The sequence below is a fragment of the Aythya fuligula genome, chromosome 14, assembly GCF_009819795.1.
Source record: "Aythya fuligula isolate bAytFul2 chromosome 14, bAytFul2.pri, whole genome shotgun sequence".
NCBI classification, from domain to species: domain Eukaryota; kingdom Metazoa; phylum Chordata; class Aves; order Anseriformes; family Anatidae; genus Aythya; species Aythya fuligula.
Genome location: NC_045572.1, coordinates 230,695 through 248,028, shown reverse-complemented (window position 1 = coordinate 248,028; position 17,334 = coordinate 230,695). Strand labels below are relative to the sequence as shown.

Here is a 17,334-nt window from a genome sequence, read left to right as displayed (position 1 = left end):
GGGTGAGCAGACCCTTGCCATGTGGCATTCCTGCAGCAGGATAATAAAAATACCTGTGTTTTTGCTCAGCCTGAGTGCAAACAGACCAGGTGCAGAGCAGATTAGCAGAGCTGACTGGCTCAATGAACCTGAGGAGGGTTCCAGGCTGGCGGAGCTGCCCCGTGCTCTGCAGCACGGACCTGTCCCTGCCCCCCATCGGCACAGGATGGTGCAGAGGATGATGTGGGCTGCTCTTAGAATCATAGAATCATAGAATATCCTGAGTTGGAAGGGACCCTTAAGGATCATCAAGTCCAACTCTCGACACCGCACGGGTCTACCCAAAAGTTCAGACCATGTGCCTAAGTTCACAGTCCAATCTCTTCTTAAATTCAGACAGGCTCGGTGCAGTGACCACTTCCCTGGGGAGCCTGTTCCAGTGTGCAACCACCCTCTCTGTGAAGAACCCCCTCCTGACGTCCAGCCTAAATTTCCCCTGCCTCAGCTTAACCCCGTTCCCGCGGGTCCTGTCACTAGTGTTAATGGAGAAAAGGTCTCCTGCCTCTTGACACCCCCTTACGAGGAAGTTGTAGACTGCGATGAGGTCTCCCCTCAGCCTCCTCTTCTCCAGGCTGAACAGGCCCAGTGACCTCAGCCGTTCCTCGTACGTCTTCCCCTCCAGGCCTTTCACCATCTTCGTAGCCCTCCTCTGGACACTTTCCAACAGTTTCATGTCCTTTTTATACTGTGGTGCCCAGAACTGCACACAGTACTCGAGGTGAGGCCGCACCAGCGCAGAGTAGAGCGGGACAATCACCTCCCTTGACCTACTAGCGATGCCGTTCTTGATGCACCCCAGGATACGATTGGCCCTCCTGGCTGCCAGGGCACACTGCTGGCTCATATTCAACTTGCTGTCTACCACGACCCCCAGATCCCTCTCTTCTAGGCTGCTCTCCAGCGTCTCATCGCCCAGTCTGTACATGCAGCCAGGGTTTCCCCGTCCCAGGTGCAGGACCCGGCACTTGCTCTTATTGAACTTCATGCGGTTGGTGATCGCCCAGCTCTCCAACCTGTCCAGATCCCTCTGCAAGGCCTTTACGCCCTCATTTGAGTCCACAACTCCTCCAAGTTTGGTGTCATCAGCAAACTTGCTCAAAATACCCTCTATTCCTACATCCAGATCATTTATAAAAATATTGAAAAGTACCGGTCCTAAAATGGAGCCTTGAGGGACCCCACTGGTGACCGCCCGCCAGCCTGACGCAGCTCCATTTACCATAACCCTTTGGGCCCTGCCCGTTAGCCAATTGCTCACCCATCGTATGATGTTTTTATTTAGCTGTATGGTGGACATTTTGTCCAGTAGGATCCTATGGGAAACCGTGTCAAAAGCCTTGCTGAAGTCCAAAAAAATCACATCAGCTGGTTTCCCTTGGTCCACCATACGGGTGATCTTATCATAAAAGGAAATCAGGTTAGTTAGGCAGGACCTACCCTTCACAAACCCATGCTGGCTGGGACCAATGACTGCTTTGTCCCCCAGGTGCGCCTCAATGAGTTCGAGAACCAACTTCTCCATGATTTTACCAGGCACTGACGTGAGACTGACAGGCCTGTAATTGCTAGGGTCTTCTTTCTGACCCTTCTTGAAAATTGGCACAACATTTGCCAGCTTCCAGTCTACAGGGACCTCTCCAAATTCCCAGGATCGTTGAAAAATAATTGATAGAGGTTCCGCGATGACATCCGCCAGCTCTTTCAGCACCCGGGGATGAATCCCATCCGGACCCATGGACTTGTAGGGATCCAGGTGCTCTTGCAAGAGCTGTGCTCACTGCAGAGCAGCAGGAAGAGATGCACCTCGCTGGTGCTGCTCCCAGGTTGGCATTGTGGACATCAGTGAAGTGCCTTGCTCTTCTAGGCACCCAGCTACTTTCAGAGCAAATGAATGGCTCAGTGCCTCTGAGCAGCAGGCAGCAATTCAGTGTATTGCTAGAAGACATGGTGGCCAAAAACTACATTAATGTGCCACCGAGCCTGAGTTGAGCTGTGCCCTCAGGGTCTCAGTGCCACCGAGCTCTGGGCTTGAAGCTGGCATGTGTCTGGCTGGTTTGGAGCATGGGCACAGAGAGTGCAGTGCATGTGAGATCCTGCACAAACATTTCTGTGCCTTTCTGTGTCACCTGCAACATCTAACATGGACACCTGTCTTTGAAAACTACGGCCCCGCTCCCCTGAGCTGTGCTAAAATTCTGTTCATTGGTGCTAAAATTAGCCAGAGGCCCATCAATAAAGGAGCCCTTGAAGGAACTTGCTCTCAGAGGCACCAAAGTGGGACAACCTGCATGAACTCAGCCCCGCATGGTAAAGTGGAACCCACGTAGCACGAGTGCTGCTCCAGAGATGCGGAGCAGGGCTGTGTAATCAGGGGCTGATTGATTTGTTAGCGATATTTCCTGCACTGTGGCAGCAACAACATGTGATGAGCCTTTCCCCTTACCTGGCACTTTCCACCCTGCACTTTTCACAAGTGCAAATGAACTGGAGCTCATGATGATTGTTGGAGGAGGCGAGAGAAAAATTCAGGCATAATCAAACAGCATCTCTCAGCCCCTGCTTTTCTAATCTACACAAGAAGTAGCTTTTGAATGATGTGAAAAGCTGCCCCATTGAGCAGAGAAGATGTTTGGGCCTGCAGGTGACTGCTGTACGTGATGAGATATGAGCAGATCCTGCACTGGGAGGGCACACTCACAATGGGCCTGCAGCCCCAGAGTCCAGCCCCAGTTTGCCTGGAATTGGGTTCTCCAGCCCAAGTCCAAATCCTGAGACTTTGTCCAGCAGCACTCCACTGCCGTGCTCTGCGCATGGCATGCAGGACATGGGCCAGCGCTCAGCATCCCTCAGGAGCTGGTCAGCTGCGAATCTCGCAAGGACCAAGTAATAAGGATATCCTAGGAAGTAAGAGTGCATCAAAATCTCAGAGACATTTACACCAAGCCCTTGCTGGGGGGGGCTCTCCTGTTCTGCGGGCTCTGGAATGCTCTCAATTGTGTTTTATTTCCAACCCTGGGAGGAAGCAATTTGCTCCAAAAATATGGAAGGAACTACAATGCCCTGGCTGCCCAGGACTGGCTCCCTGACACCTGTGGAGGTGCTGATAAAAGCCACCATAAGATGTGCTGTGAGCAATAAAACCATGAGGCTCAGCAGCCCTTTGCTTCGTCCCTCCTCTGCAATCTGCTCGAGTGCCAGCTCCTGCTTCGGGGACAGCCTGTGAGCGTTTTTAGATGCAGGAGATGGGAGACAGCAGAAATGTCCCTGCTTGGAGGGCCCTGGGGACAGGGAGGCACTTGGCTCTTGGCTCAGGATTGCTCCTCCCAAAATGCGCAGAGAAACCCAGAGCACGCAGAGAGGTGGTGGGGAACCTGCAGGGATGGGCAGCGCTCAGCTGGCTCCTGCCACCAGGAAGGAGATGTGTGCATCTCCATGCAGCGTGACTAAAGCCTGTGCTGAGCAGGCAGGGCTGAGCCAGCCACGTCCTTCTCTGGGATGATGGCTCTGGCCCCGCTGCAGCAGCAGGCAGTCTGCATCACCTCCTCCGCTCCTCCTGTCTTCCCCCAGCATCCTACACCATGACACACAGCATGTATGAAAGCCATGCTCCTGAAAATGACTCAAGAAATCATACTCGGGGGAAAGACTAATGGAAGCCCTAGGTGTATCAGCTGTCGTCCACAAGCTGAATTATTTTGCGTTGGAGGAGACTTGCCTTGGTGATTTGCACCTGACTGATCTCAGTAGTGGAAATGTGCCTGGGATGCCAAGTACCAGCACTCTTCACTATCAGCGTAATAAATTCACAAGCACCAGAGAAACTGCTGCTGAAGACTTGACTTATCTACAGGTGTGACAAGCAATGAATCAGCCATGCTGCCATTTACATCTTTTTGTTCCATAACTTCCCAGGAGTCTGTCATCTCACCTCACAAGGCACTCATTGAAGTACTTGAAGCAATTTCAGGTCTGACATCACGGCAAAGTTCAACCTCAGCTTCACCCTCCTGCAGCAAATTGTCTCTGGGGATTTTGCCAAACAAAAGGACCTGTGGTTCCTCCATCTGAGTACAAACCTAAAGGAGAGCAGATGAGCCCCATCAAGAAAATGTTAGGGCTCCTGTTTATTGACCTTTCTGCCTGGATCAAAGCCCTGCACCAAGGCCTGGGTGACCCAGCAACACCCTCACTGGGGAAACTTCAGGAGAGTCTTTCAGAGAACAAGTGCATTGGTAGCATCAACTGTGCAGTAATGACATTTGCTATAAATCACCAAAATTAGCTGAAAATCCCCATTTTCCTGCTGTACTTAAAAAAATCTCACTCCAAACAGCCAAGAACATCCCATTCCCCATCTAGCTTCTCATGAGGCTTGGAAATGGTGCTGTAGGTTCATGGGCATCTCCCCAGGGATGTCAACACTGTGGGGCCCTGGTCCCTCCTGCCCGTCTTGGCCAGGAGCAGGGCTGCCTTCTGCTAACCCCTAAACCTATATCACCAGTGGTGAATCCCTGGGCTCTGGGTGTCTTTTCTTACGCGATGAGACCTTCCCCGTCCTGGCAGTAACCCCAACGGGAAGGGATGGCAGCTCACTGAGGGTTATGTGCAAACTCCTGATACAGGCACCGTTGACAGAAATCCTGGCGCCTCCTGTCACGTGCCAGCACTGGCGTTGAAGCCCTGTGCTGAGAGCCAGCCTGGCAAGCACAGCCTGTGTCAGACTGCTCTGGAAAAGCTGAGTTATTTTATAACCTGGACAGGTTCCCCAGGCTGGCTCCCACAGCCTGTGCCTGGCCGTGCCAGCACAGGGGGGCAAGAACCAGTGGGCCCTGTCAGGGGCCAGGAGCACCTCGGAGGTGCCCGTGGGTGCTCTTGGTGTCAGGGCAAGAGATGTGGAGAGACCAGGAAACTGGATCTGTGGGAGATGCTCTGAGGCCCAGCATTTGTAGATGCTCTACCTCACGTTGGGTCCCAGTACCTCACCACCAAAAGCCTGATTTGGCTCCTCATGGCACAAGCTGCTCCTCTCCAGCCTTTCTCCCAGGTGCTGTAGGCCCTGCTAAACATAGTGTGTTGGGGGCCAGCTAAGGTTGGAGCGAAGCCACAGCCTGTGGTGTTGGGTAGGGAGGACAAAACCTGGTGTGAAGGACATGCTGTGGGCAGACACCCGGCATGAAGCATATGCTGCCAACAGGGCTGCGTGGGCCTGGGGAGTGCAAAGAGATGCTTGAGCAGAATGGGTGTCCCAAGACAACCTGCTGTGTTTACAGACCTGTCACCCAGATCTAGTTTAAAAGCCAAATCCCTCAGCCATGGGAAGTGACAGAAACTCAGCTGCCCCTACTGCTGAAGAGCAAAGAGATACTGAGGTGATTTTGACTGTCCAGGACTCAGGGAAACCCACTGGTGGTGTTCCAGTTTGCACTTCTGCACCTGGATTTTGACCACTGACATGAAAATTGAGGGCAAAGCCACTATGAGTTCTCCCTATCTCTGGGACAATAAACACTTCAGAGAGAAGATGGGACCTTGGGTTGGAGGGCTGGACCTCACTCATTCTTAGCTAGGGAAAAAATTCTTAGCTTAGAGAAAATATGCCCCTCTGGAGTAGGGCTGATGCTGAGTGGCAGGACTGATGAGGCAGAAGGCAGAAGATAATGGTTTTATTTCTGAAGATTTTATTTTTTCCGTGCACCCCCCTGTCCTACCTGCAGCAGTGCGAGCAGAGCCCTGGGAAGTGGCACATCCACCCTGGGTAGTCTTGGAAATTACAACTTGAGCTGAACGTGAGCTGACTGCTCCAGGGGAGAGGTTCTGCATGGCCTTTGACTTTTTCAGTCATACCTTTGTTTGACTTGCCATTTCAATGCTCCTCTCGCCCACTGAGCCTTTCGATGGCAGCCTGGGGTATCCCTGCTGCCTGAGAGGACGAGCAGCTCCCTTCTGGCCCAACTTCACAGCAGCGAGTACTTGCTGACTCAGTGCTGCATCAAGCAGCTGGTTTATTGCACTGCAAACATTCCGTTCCTTTGCTGGGATCAAATTAAGAGGTTTGGGGATGCTCGGTCACAAAGCAGGCACAAACTAAGGATGAGCAATGCTGAGGTCAAGGAGGGCCAGTCTCACTGGAGGCCGGGCCATGCAGCAGGGTTCCTGGCCCATCCCCTGGAAAAGGAGGAGAGAGGATTTATTCCTTTCACTTTATCAAGTGGTGCAGCTATAAACACTCTCTCAATGCCTCAGTGTCTCTGAAAGATGTGGAAAATAGTAATGAACAGGAGCCGAAGAGTAGCTTGTGGGAGGCTCTAAGCAGCCAGATTCACTCCATCTGATTTTGGTGCAGGGGCTGGTGTTATCCCTATCAGAAGAGAAATCAACAGTTCTTGTGTTCCCTCCTGGGTGTTCGCAGAGCACCTTTCCAGACAGCAGGGGATCTTTTTCCAGTTTTCCAACCTGACCACTCCCGTCTAGAATTCTGGCTGACAGCATGTCACTGCCAAGAGGGGACAACCCCAGGGCCCCCTGGGGATCCTCGAGCCATTTGAGTCACTAGTCTGGCAAAACATTAACTCAGAAATAAAACCACGGGGAGGAAGCATCCAGGCAATTTTCTAAGGGCTTGGGGAGATGAAGCAACCTGCAGAAGGTCTGAATGAGGCGCTGGGAGCAGGGCAAGCAAGAGGGGAGGATGCAGAATTGAGTCACAATCAGGCCAGCTGCTGCAAAACCACAGCCTACAGTTCTCTCAACTTACAGGTTCAGAGTTTTTACTTTATATTGATTTAAATACAATCAGTATCTCCATGGCATGTACATTTGTACACATCTACTGTTTGTGTTTGTCTTCCCCGACATCTATGTATTTCTAAAGACTCAGGGCACAAGCCCAGGACAGAGGCTGTGGTAGGATTGTTACAAGGCTGGGATTGCTTTAGGACTGTCAGTATCTCTGTTGTTCAGCAAGGCAAACCCCACACGTGGTGGCACAGGATGTGGTGTGCCATGAGGGGCTGGGAGGGGAACAAAGACAGAACAGATCTGTGGACCAAAATAGAGAAGAGCAAAAGGTCTGGCATGAGAGGACTTCGGAGCTGTCCTGCCACAAATGGGGACAACCCACCAGATGAGACATCTAGGATCCTTCAGGCAGGCTGTGAGTCTCCTCCTACATCACGCCTGAATAGAGCTGTTCATTCACCAGGCTAAATTCTGCCTACCCAGAAATACACACGCACCTTTCCCCTTCATCAAAAATAAATAGACCTCTACTTGTTCCTGTGGAGACACAAGGAGAGCCCTGGGGTGGCCAAGATGTAAATGTGAAAGGTGGGCTCCACTGTGGTGCCCTCAGCCCACAGACAGGCGTGGGCTGCAGCCACCGAGAGCATGCAAACAGGAAGAGGGTTGAGGTCACCCTGGCGTCATACGGTGGGATGCTGGCCCCAGGGCTCTCCAGCTTTTCCTTCACCTGCCCGATAGACGTCAGGAGCTGCCAGGGCGGGCGGGGGGCTGGAGGCTTTCCCCACACTACTGGTCCCAGAGCAGAAGGGTGTTCCCAGGCACCTTCCTTGCTCTGGCCAGGGGTGATGGAGCTGCAGCTGGGCTGGTAAGTCTTTCTTCTCCTCTGTATCCTGGTGTTACTCTGCTTTATACTGGCTGACTTCTCCCATCTCTACATATCCTCCAGCCTGTCCTGCAGCCCTTCCCAAATTGCCTAGACTGATCTGCTTTTCAATCCCACAGTTCCTAACATGACCATGGGGCCCATTAGGGAATGTACGTTAAGAATGACCAAGAAAAAAATATCAAATGATGATTGCTGGTCTCTTTCTTTCTCTTTTCCTTTCTGTGTTTTTTTTTTTTTGTTTGTTTGTTTGTTTGTTTGTTTTGTTTTGTTTTGTTTTGTTTTGTTTTTTTCATTGCAGACGTTTGGGAGATGATGAGCGCCTGGACATTTATTTTTGTACTGAGCTCAGCTCGGCCAGTCCCCATGCTGTGTGATATATGTCCCCAGGCCCCGACACCGTCCCCTGGAGGCAGAGATGTCCCCCGTAAGTCAGGAGGTGGCAGCATTGCATAGCCCAGGAGATGCTGCACTCCTGCATACCCACGCATAGTCTCGTTACTGCCCAGGAGCTGCAGGCCTGTTTTTCCAGCTCCCCCAGAGGTACGTGACTCAAGCCAAACGCTTCCAGACTGCTCAAATCCCACCCAGAGCAACCATTCAAAACAACCAAACCCCGAAGGCTTCTAAGTGCACATCAGTCCTGAGCTGTTTGCAAATCACGATGAACAGTAATATGAGGGCAGCTGAGGACACAAAGGCTCTGTATTTAGAAATGAGCTTGATGTTTAAATATACCTCATTTGCCCTTGAAACTCCAGCCCCCTTAAGTGCTGAGCTCCTCCGCACAAAATCCACATTCCCTTTGAGTGACAAGAGTGCAGATATTCTTACTTGTACAAATGCTCCATTACAGCGTCGAGGTGGGAACAAGTTGGAGGCTAGCTTGCTCTCTCAACATCGCTTTCATTCTGGTACAGTGTGAGCTGATTTGGACTCTTCTGCATTTTATTTTTATTAAAGAGACAGAGGGACTTGTAGAAAAAAAAAAGGGTCTAAATTCTCTGAAACACAACAGGAATTTGGAGCTTTGATTTGCAGTGCAGGGCATTACTGCTTGCCAGTTTTCCCTCTCCTTTCTTCCTGGTCTCTCACCATGGAGTCATCCTGTAGCTAAGCGAGTCCACTACAGGAAGAAACACAGGCAAGTCACAGACTTCCCTCACTGGGTAACAGCCACATGTACATGACCCAGACTTTTTTGCACTTGTGCAGACAGAAAGTGTTTGTACCACAGTAACTTTACCAAGTTAGAAAGCAATATGGTGAGTGCAATAAAAGCCTCTGTCACCATGTAGATGCTGTTATGCTAAGAGGACGCCTCTATCTTTGTATGAACAGCTTCCTACCGATACAGCAGTGTCCTAACCTGGACCTCTTCATCTCAATTTTATTAAGTGTTAGCTATTTAAAACCATCTGTGCATAGACAAGTCTTAAAATAAAACCTTTTGTTATTCACACGGCTCCAAGTGCACCAGGAGAGCTGGAAAGCAGTTTCTCTGAATGCCCCCTTTACAAGAAGATATCCTGAGTAGACATTCCATCTATACATAAGCTACATTACTGTAGGAGCTTTATCTTTCCTGAGGACTGAATCATTTCCCAAATGTAGGCTTGCACAGCAGAAGACGCTGCTCTGATAGGGAGTGACGATGAGTCACTGGGAATTCACAGTTTTGTGTTCCTGCAAAGGAAAAACAGCGCTGAGCCAGAGGACAAGGGAAGAGAGCTCAGTTTTGACAGTCAGCAAGAAGCAGGGGCTGCCTGTGCCAGAAGCCACGCGAAGCTGACACCTGAAGGCAGGGACCACAGGTGGTAGCCTTGCCAGCTGACCATGCCCCCTGCCTTGTGTGGACCCCCAGCACACCGCCCGCTCTCCCTGCCGGCGCCTGCCCCTTTAAGGCCGAGTGAGGGCAGGTCGCCAGCCGCCCTTCCCCTTCCGCCCTCCCTCCGGTACGTCGCTCATTGGCCGTGCGCCCGCAGGCGCGGCGCCAGGCTCCTCCCCCTCCCCGCCTCCCTCCCTCCTCCCCCCCCGCCCCCTCGGCGCACGCGCGCGGGGAGGGGAGGTGGGGGGCGCGCCCCGCCCCACTCCCAGCGTGCCCCGCGCGGTGAAGAAGCAGCGGCCGCGGGCCGGGGGCATTTTGTGTCCGCGCGAGCGGCGGCTGCGAGACAAGATGGCGGCGGCCGTGCCCGAGTGACGGGGCCGGCGGCGGCCGGGAGCCAGCGGGCCTCGCGCGCGCCTTCCCCTCCCCTCCCTCCCTCCGCCGTGCCCGAGCGGCCCGCGCGGCGCCTCTCGCCTCGCTGGGGGCCCGGCAGCAGGGCAGAGCCGCCCCAGGGGGCGCCCGCCCGGCCGGAGCTGAGCGGCGGGGCCCGGCGGGCCTCGCTGTCCCCGCCGCGCCTCAGCCCGGCCCCTCCTCGCGCCCTCCCCCACCCCGGGCCGGCCTCGGCCGCCCCTTTCGCCATGGCGAGCAGCAGCGGCTCCAAGGCCGAATTCATCGTCGGGGGCAAGTACAAGCTGGTGCGGAAGATCGGCTCGGGCTCCTTCGGGGACATCTACTTGGCCATCAACATCACCAACGGGGAGGTAAGGGCGGCACGCGCCCCTCGACCCGTTCGGAGCCCGGCGCTGCCCTCCCCGAAGCCGGTTGTTGGTTCCTTCCCCCCCTTCCCCCCCCCCCCCCCCCGTCGCCGTCTGCGGGCCGGGGGTTCTTCCCCAGCCGGCCGTGGTGCCCCCCCCCCCCCCCAGCGCCTGCCTGGTAAGTGGTAGGGAGAAGATCGCCATTGTGGGGGAACGTACTTTGTCTCTTACCAGCGGCTGGAGGAGGCTGCCACCGATCGTCTCTGTCCTTTTGCTGTGCTGGGGAACGCTGTATCTCACATTTATCAACGGTAATAGAAACAAAGAAGATCCCTTGTTTCTTCAGTTCATTTTTACCCTTTTTTTTTTTTTTTTTTTGCCTTCCCTCCCCCCCCCCCACTTACGGCTCTGAGCTGTAAAGAAGAAACACCCGTGTATGTTCTTCGTCACTTACATGTTACATGGATCTGAAGACATAACATTTCCAGCTCAATTTCATGACCTGGGACGGATGTTTGTGCACAAATCATCACGATGAGGATTTTATTTAAAAAGACAACAAAGTGCGGGACATTGACCACCAAAAGCTTAAAAAATTCCACCTCAGAGCAATTGCAGCAGGGCTGTGCGGGGAATATTGAAGTTTGGTGTTCCTTAAACCCCAGTGGCAAGGCTGTGCTTGGTGGATACTCTACTCTGATTCCTTGTTCCTTCTCACTGCAGGAAGTTGCTGTGAAGTTGGAGTCTCAGAAGGCTAGGCATCCCCAGCTGCTGTATGAAAGCAAACTATACAAGATTCTGCAAGGAGGAGTTGGCATTCCACATATACGGTAGGAGTCAGTTTGTGTATGTCAGTACGGTGACTTTCCTTTAATGTTAGTAGGAGGTAGGACACCACCATTAAGAGACTTAATCTGGGATGTGTCGAACTGTTAAGAAAAATGCTTCATTTGAAGATTAACAACTAGTTATGTATATTTGTAAGCCCCCCCCCCCCCCCCCCGACTCCTGGCTGTCTTTTCTTTTGCTTAAATACTGTGCTGTGAAAGTGAGATCTGCAGCAGCTCCTGAGCTATGAAAAAATCTTACAGTAACTAGAATAAAGTGTGAGATTGTTATGATGAGAGTCAGCATTTTTGATGAGTTTGAGAGTTTGGAGCTGGTACTGGAAATGGCTGCTTTCTTTTGTTGTTTTTTTTTTTTTTTTTGTTCCAACATGTCTTCCTCCTCCGCTCAGAAAATGGCGGATGGATGTGATTAACCCTCCCCCTTCTCCTGTTGGGACAAGGGACGTGCTCAGGCATGTATCCTTTCCTTTCATAGTTACGTGCTGCAAGGCTTAAGACTGCAGAGAACCTCAACCAGAAATGAAATGGCAGCCCCTTTCTGTTACCCGCAACAAATGCGTCACCACGATTTCAGTACAGTTAAAGTGCCAAGATTAATCCCTCACAGTTGCTTGTTATGCAGCTTCCTTGTTTCATACCCTGTTTGAAACTTTCAGGAGTTTTAAATAATTTCCTCATTAAAAGTAAATTACTGCTGTTTTGGTAAAACAGACTCCAGGAGGAGTCATTTCTCAGAGATTATTGGGGTCTTACACTGGGCAGTTTCAACTATTGAATCTATTCATTGAATAGACAAATTGAAACTTCAGTTTTCTCTAGAAACACTCTAAGACCTTTTTTTTGAAGTTTGTTACTCACTTTAAATAGTTATTTCTAATGCTTGCAGTATGGTATAAAGGGATTTGGTGGCTTGAGCTACAAAACCAGCTCCACTTTAGTTTCTGGGTCAAACTGTGGATTCCATTTAGTCTCTTAACCCTTCTTTCACTTTTTTACATGTGCATCAATGTAGCAGCCTGTACGTACTGTAAGGACACAATGATTTACGGATTTTAGACTGCATTAATTTTAACAAAAAGCTATAAATGTCTGCATTTCTGAGGTTGATAGCTCCCCTGACCCTGTAAACACAGCTGACTGTAGACCTGAATGTGTGCTGGAGCTCTATAGCCAAGGAGACAGTGTTGTCTTGGCCACCTGTCCTCTCCATTCATGACAACCTTCTGCAAGAATAGAATAAACAAGCCTGTATGAAACTGAACAGTTGTAGTTTAAACAGAGTTGCTTAAGTGAAAACAGATGTGTTTTTTTATTTAGACTACCCCCTTTTCTTCAAATGGGTACAAATGGTTTTTTTTCAGAACTGAAAGAATAGAAATTGCGTATTGGAAAGTCATGACAGTGTAGTGGCATGCTAAAACAAGGATACCTGGGAAAACAGCCAATGTAAGTGGGTATCTGGTGTTTCATCACAAAACTGGAAGAGCAAGCGAGCTTTTTTTTTTTTTTTTTGAGGGATGGGGAAAAAAAAGACTTTGATGCCATAATGAGGCTTAAAGTTTCAATTTTTTTCAACTTTTCCCATGTAGCAGGAGTGAGCTGCTCTTAAAAGTAAGCTATTTGGTTTGGTTAAAATGCCCCATGAGAGCATTTTATTTCAAAGGGAGATACCAGAAGTCATCTTGTGTGTTGAGAAACTTGTTTCTAGTTTCATTTAAAGCAGTCATCTTGTAAATTTTCTTTCCTCTGTATTTGATGTACTTTTATAAGGCTTAACTTTTTTTGTATAACCAGTAACTCTTGATTAAAAGTCTCATCACCACAGAGGAACTTTATTTAACACATTTTTTTTCCCAGTCCCAGAAAAATGAGACTATTACAATCTGGGTAAGAATTGTCAACGGAGTCCATACTCATAGATTCTTATTAGACGTAGATTCTTATTGTCCTAGAGGTCTGTGATCTATTTGATAATATCAGGGAGTCCTAAAGATTTTTGCATTCAGGTTCTCACAGTGTTAATTGTAGGAGGCTTTTTGTAGAAAAGTGTTCTTCGAAAACTCTTGGAAATCTTTTTAATGTTCAGAAGCAGCAGTAATTTTAAATTTATGTATTAGATGTTGCTTGACAGATTCTTTGATTATGCTTCTGTTACTTGTTGTCTTGCTGTATGATATCTGGCAATGCTTGAAGAAATCTAAAACAGGATTTTTGTGTTTTAATCTTCTTCAAGACAAAGTTGAGCAAAATACCCTGTGCAGTTCTTCTGACAAACATTGAAACATGAGATGTTCAGTAGAATTCATGGTGCTCTGAATCGAGGGGGGAGGACTTGCCTTATGAAATGAGATGCATCACTGAGGTGCTTAACAAAGACTAGGACCGAAGTCAAATTACTGTGCGTATTGTTCCAGACAACTCAAGCTTTTCTGACGTGTTTCTGGCAACAGCGAAGCTGGGAGAACATATGAGTTTGTACTTAGGTCACTTTGCGTGTGTAATTGATAAAACTCATTCTGCCACTGGCTTATAATGATATGCTGTCCAGTTGGAATAAGCTGTTCTTGGCTCAGTGTATTGAGAAAGATGAATCAAGTTGAAGAAAATTCTTTCAGTAAGTTTGTTAAAATTTCTGTAACTTGATGCCTTTAAGCAACAGCAGCATAAATAGAGCATTTAATAGAAAACCTAGGAATCATTCCTAACTTGTTGTCATTCTGTATAAACTGGGCTCAATAGCATTTTTTAGTACTTCTGTGGGATTAACTGTGAGCTTGCTTTCACTTGTGGAGAGAGGTGTTGCTACTTGCACTGCAACAATGTGTTGTTTGCACATAATGTAGCAGAAACTGAGAATGTGTTATATTCTATGGATGTTCTGCACACCTTTACATTCAGAAGAGGATCTTTGACTTTGCTCTTTCTTCTTTTCTGAAAGAGTAGGGAAGGTTCTGAACTTCTCTGAAGTTTCACAAAACCTTACAAACTTAGTGGTAAGGTTTTGATTCACAAATTTTGGTTGTATTAATGTCATTTTTGACAAGAGGCTCTTGAACCAAGCTTAACATCTAACAATCTGATCTGCCTTTAGGACACAATGCAAAGTCTGCAATATTCTGGTAGGCTTATTCTCATTGTTCTCAGCCATCAGCTCCCCCCATCCCCCCCCCCCCGCCCCCTTTTTCAGTAGTGTTTTTATCTGTAATCTTCTTGTTAACCAGACACAGATCCTATTAGTTTGGAATATCTGCCTTTATTATGAAGCAAGGTGTATTTGAGTTCAGAATATTTTGTTTATAGTGTAAATCTGTTAAAGCAGACTTTAAGAGTAATTGTTTGAATGATCTATGTCAGCCCCTCTTGATTTTTGCCATTTCTGGTAATTACCAACTATTGTTTGTGTCTGTTATGAAGATTATCTTTAGGTACTCTTTCTTTTATTTTAAAAGAAAAATGGACTTCAGATTTTTTTCCTGATAACATATTGGGATAACTTGTTGCCTACTTACCATTCATTTTTAGTGGAATGCTGGATCCATCTGCACCTATTGATGAGGTATTGGAATTATTTTGCTTAAGAGCAGACAAGGCTGAAGAGATACAGTACTCAGTTTTATGTGTGGCTAATTAAGGTGATACTTGTTTTTAAGCTTACAAATTATTAAATTCAAAATGTATTGACTTAATTTTTCTTGCAACCTGAACAAGTAAATTCCTACTCTTTAAGTTCTTACAAAATATTTTGAAGTGGGGAAACTGAATAATTGAATATTGTCACCTATGTATTGCTACATAATCTACTAAATAGCATGTAGCATGTTAAAAGTTGCAGGTCTAAAAAAAGTCTGTAAAAACACATGCAGTGGAAAAACATGGTCAAGCTTGGTAATCTTAGAGTTGTTCTTGTAACAAATTTTTCCCCAACTACTTTAAATTTTGATCTCCTTAAGCAGTGCTTAAAAAATTTGTAAATATACTCCTCTAGACCTTCATGCTGAAGGGCAACACCGTCGTGACTGAAGGACAAAGCTACTCTAGTAGTTAAGAGGAAGACTCTTGTACCGGTAGCTCAAAGTACAATCGAGAGCTGGTCTTTGAAATGAAGCCCTGATGTGTTTCTGCTGGGAGAATGGACATCTTGAAACAAACTCTTTTTTTAATGCTTTATGACTACCTAAGCTTCTGTCTTAATTGGCCTTCACTGGTCTCCTTAGGAGAGGCCAAGGGAACCCATTTTGAAAATAAACTTTTAAAAAGTTTATCTTTTTAAAAAAAAAAAAGTTTATCTTTTAAAAAGTTATCTTTTTTTTGTAGTTTGATTTTCCTCTAGTCTTAGCTCAGCCTTTGCAGAAACAGCTGCAAAGGTATGCACTTTCAGTTCGGTGTTACTCAATTTGGAACAGATGATCAGCAGAGGTCCTACTGAAAGGGTCTGTTTTCCTCAGCAATTCCTGTAGATTAATGGCTTACCTTCTCAACTGAATTGAGCCTTTTGATTTCTATGGAAGAAATTTGACTTATGTTCTCCTTGCTTCCTACCAGCTGTTAATTTACTTCATTAAACAGCTAGCAAAGCAGCAAGTTGACTACTTGGAAGTATGCATGCAACATAACACTAGGCAGATGAAGTAACACTTTTGCTTGGCAGATAAGTTGCACTGGCATACTTCATATATTCATATTTTTCTCATAACTGTACAAAAAGTGGTACAGCTCTTTATTTATAGAGCCTACCTAACTTCATAACATAGGGTGTTCTTTGCTGTTTCTTTATTTAGTACTTGGGTGGCCTAATTCATACTCACCATAGCAACTAACGTTAGGTGACATCTGTTAAATATTCCACTTCAGTATTGCATTCATGCAATATTATGTTAAGTTAATTTATATTACTGGTTCCCACCCAGCTAACAGTTGAGAAGTGCTTTTCCAGCTTTGGGAAAGGCACACTAGAGATGTAAAATACGTGGGAATTTAGACATGAATCTTATAACCATAGATTGCCTGCCTTGTGTGTTGCTTCCGTATCTGTTAGAACTCTAAGTATATTCTGCCTGTGAAAATACTCTAGAGATCTTTCTAAAGCATTTTAATTTCTTGGATGTCTCTCCTGAGAAGTCTAGAACATGCAACCAGAAGGGATCACTTTGGGCCTGTTCCAGCTCATTTTGGTTAACATCCTGTTCTTTCTGTGAATCAGGCACAGTGTTAAAACTTCCCAGGTTAACACCCCAGGACTCATTTTGTGCTCAGAGAGAGCTTCAGTGCCTAAAGATGAATGTTATGTTTATAGGCAGTCGGGGCCCACTTATTTCTTTCTTATTCTTTTTTAATAGCCTTCTCCCTCTTTACAGCCCTCCCATATCTGTAAAGAACAGTTGTGTAACTTCCTGGCTGTGTTGCTGAGCTGCGTGAATGTGTGATTACAGGGGTCACCACCTTCCCATCCATCTCAAAGTCCTGTCCCTGTTCTGATTTGGATTTCCTTTCCTGGGTGTTGGTGACAGGGCTTTTATGTTGCTTGCCACATGAAGGAACGTCAGTGCCTTAAGCATTGATATCAATTGTCTTCCAGTTTCTGTTGAGCACCTGTACTTTTATTAGTTAGGATTGCTTATTTTTCAGTGAAGCCTGATATTGGAAACCTATGATTATAGGGAGGTCTGTGTTTTTGCTTTAATTTTATCATCTGACTAATGCCTAGTTCAGAAATTTACATAAATGACTTGGTGCTTGCAGAAGTGGAATAGAGTTCCAGAGCATTCATCAGTTTAGTGTCATTTGGTTTTCTTTTGGATCTCTGAATCATTTGTGCTTGTGAGGCCTTCCAGACTTAAATATTTGTGCTCATGTGCCTGCTGACTTGTCAAACTAATCAGTAAAGTGAATTCAGGTAATTGCAGTAGTTCTTTCCAGCTTGCTTGTTTGCTGTACCTTAATTTTGTTTTAATAGCTTTTTTTTCAATCTACCTTAATTCTTCTGGCAATCTCTACTTTGTGTCACGTGAACTATCCATTTGGGGTTTGAAAGCCAAAAGGCTGGGAAACACTGCATGGAACTGGACTGAGTAATAATAGGGTAAAATAGTATGAATGAGGAAAGCGGCAAAAGTTAATTTGGACTTCTGACATTACATTGACCTTTTTTATTGAATGCAGATATAATGGGTTTTGGATGCCTTTTCATCAATATTTTGAGAAGTTGTTGCTTAAATTCTGGAATATAAAGGTTAGAATGTACCT

The 17,334-nt window shown here is 47.3% G+C and overlaps 1 protein-coding gene across 4 annotated transcripts in view; it reads left to right on the top strand.

Moving 5' to 3' along the window:
- The first annotated feature begins 10,070 nt into the window (after positions 1-10,070).
- Positions 10,071-17,334, top strand: part of CSNK1A1 (casein kinase 1 alpha 1) — a 33,815-nt gene continuing 26,551 nt past the window's right edge. For 2 of the 4 annotated variants that reach the window (XM_032196688.1, XM_032196687.1), the window contains exons 1-2: positions 10,071-10,249; positions 10,967-11,073. In XM_032196688.1, the coding sequence (XP_032052579.1) occupies positions 10,127-10,249; positions 10,967-11,073 (230 nt within the window). In that variant the 5' untranslated portion in view covers positions 10,071-10,126. The remainder of the gene's footprint in view (positions 10,250-10,966; positions 11,074-17,334) is intronic. The other 2 variants (XM_032196686.1, XM_032196689.1) reach the window with 2 other exon arrangements.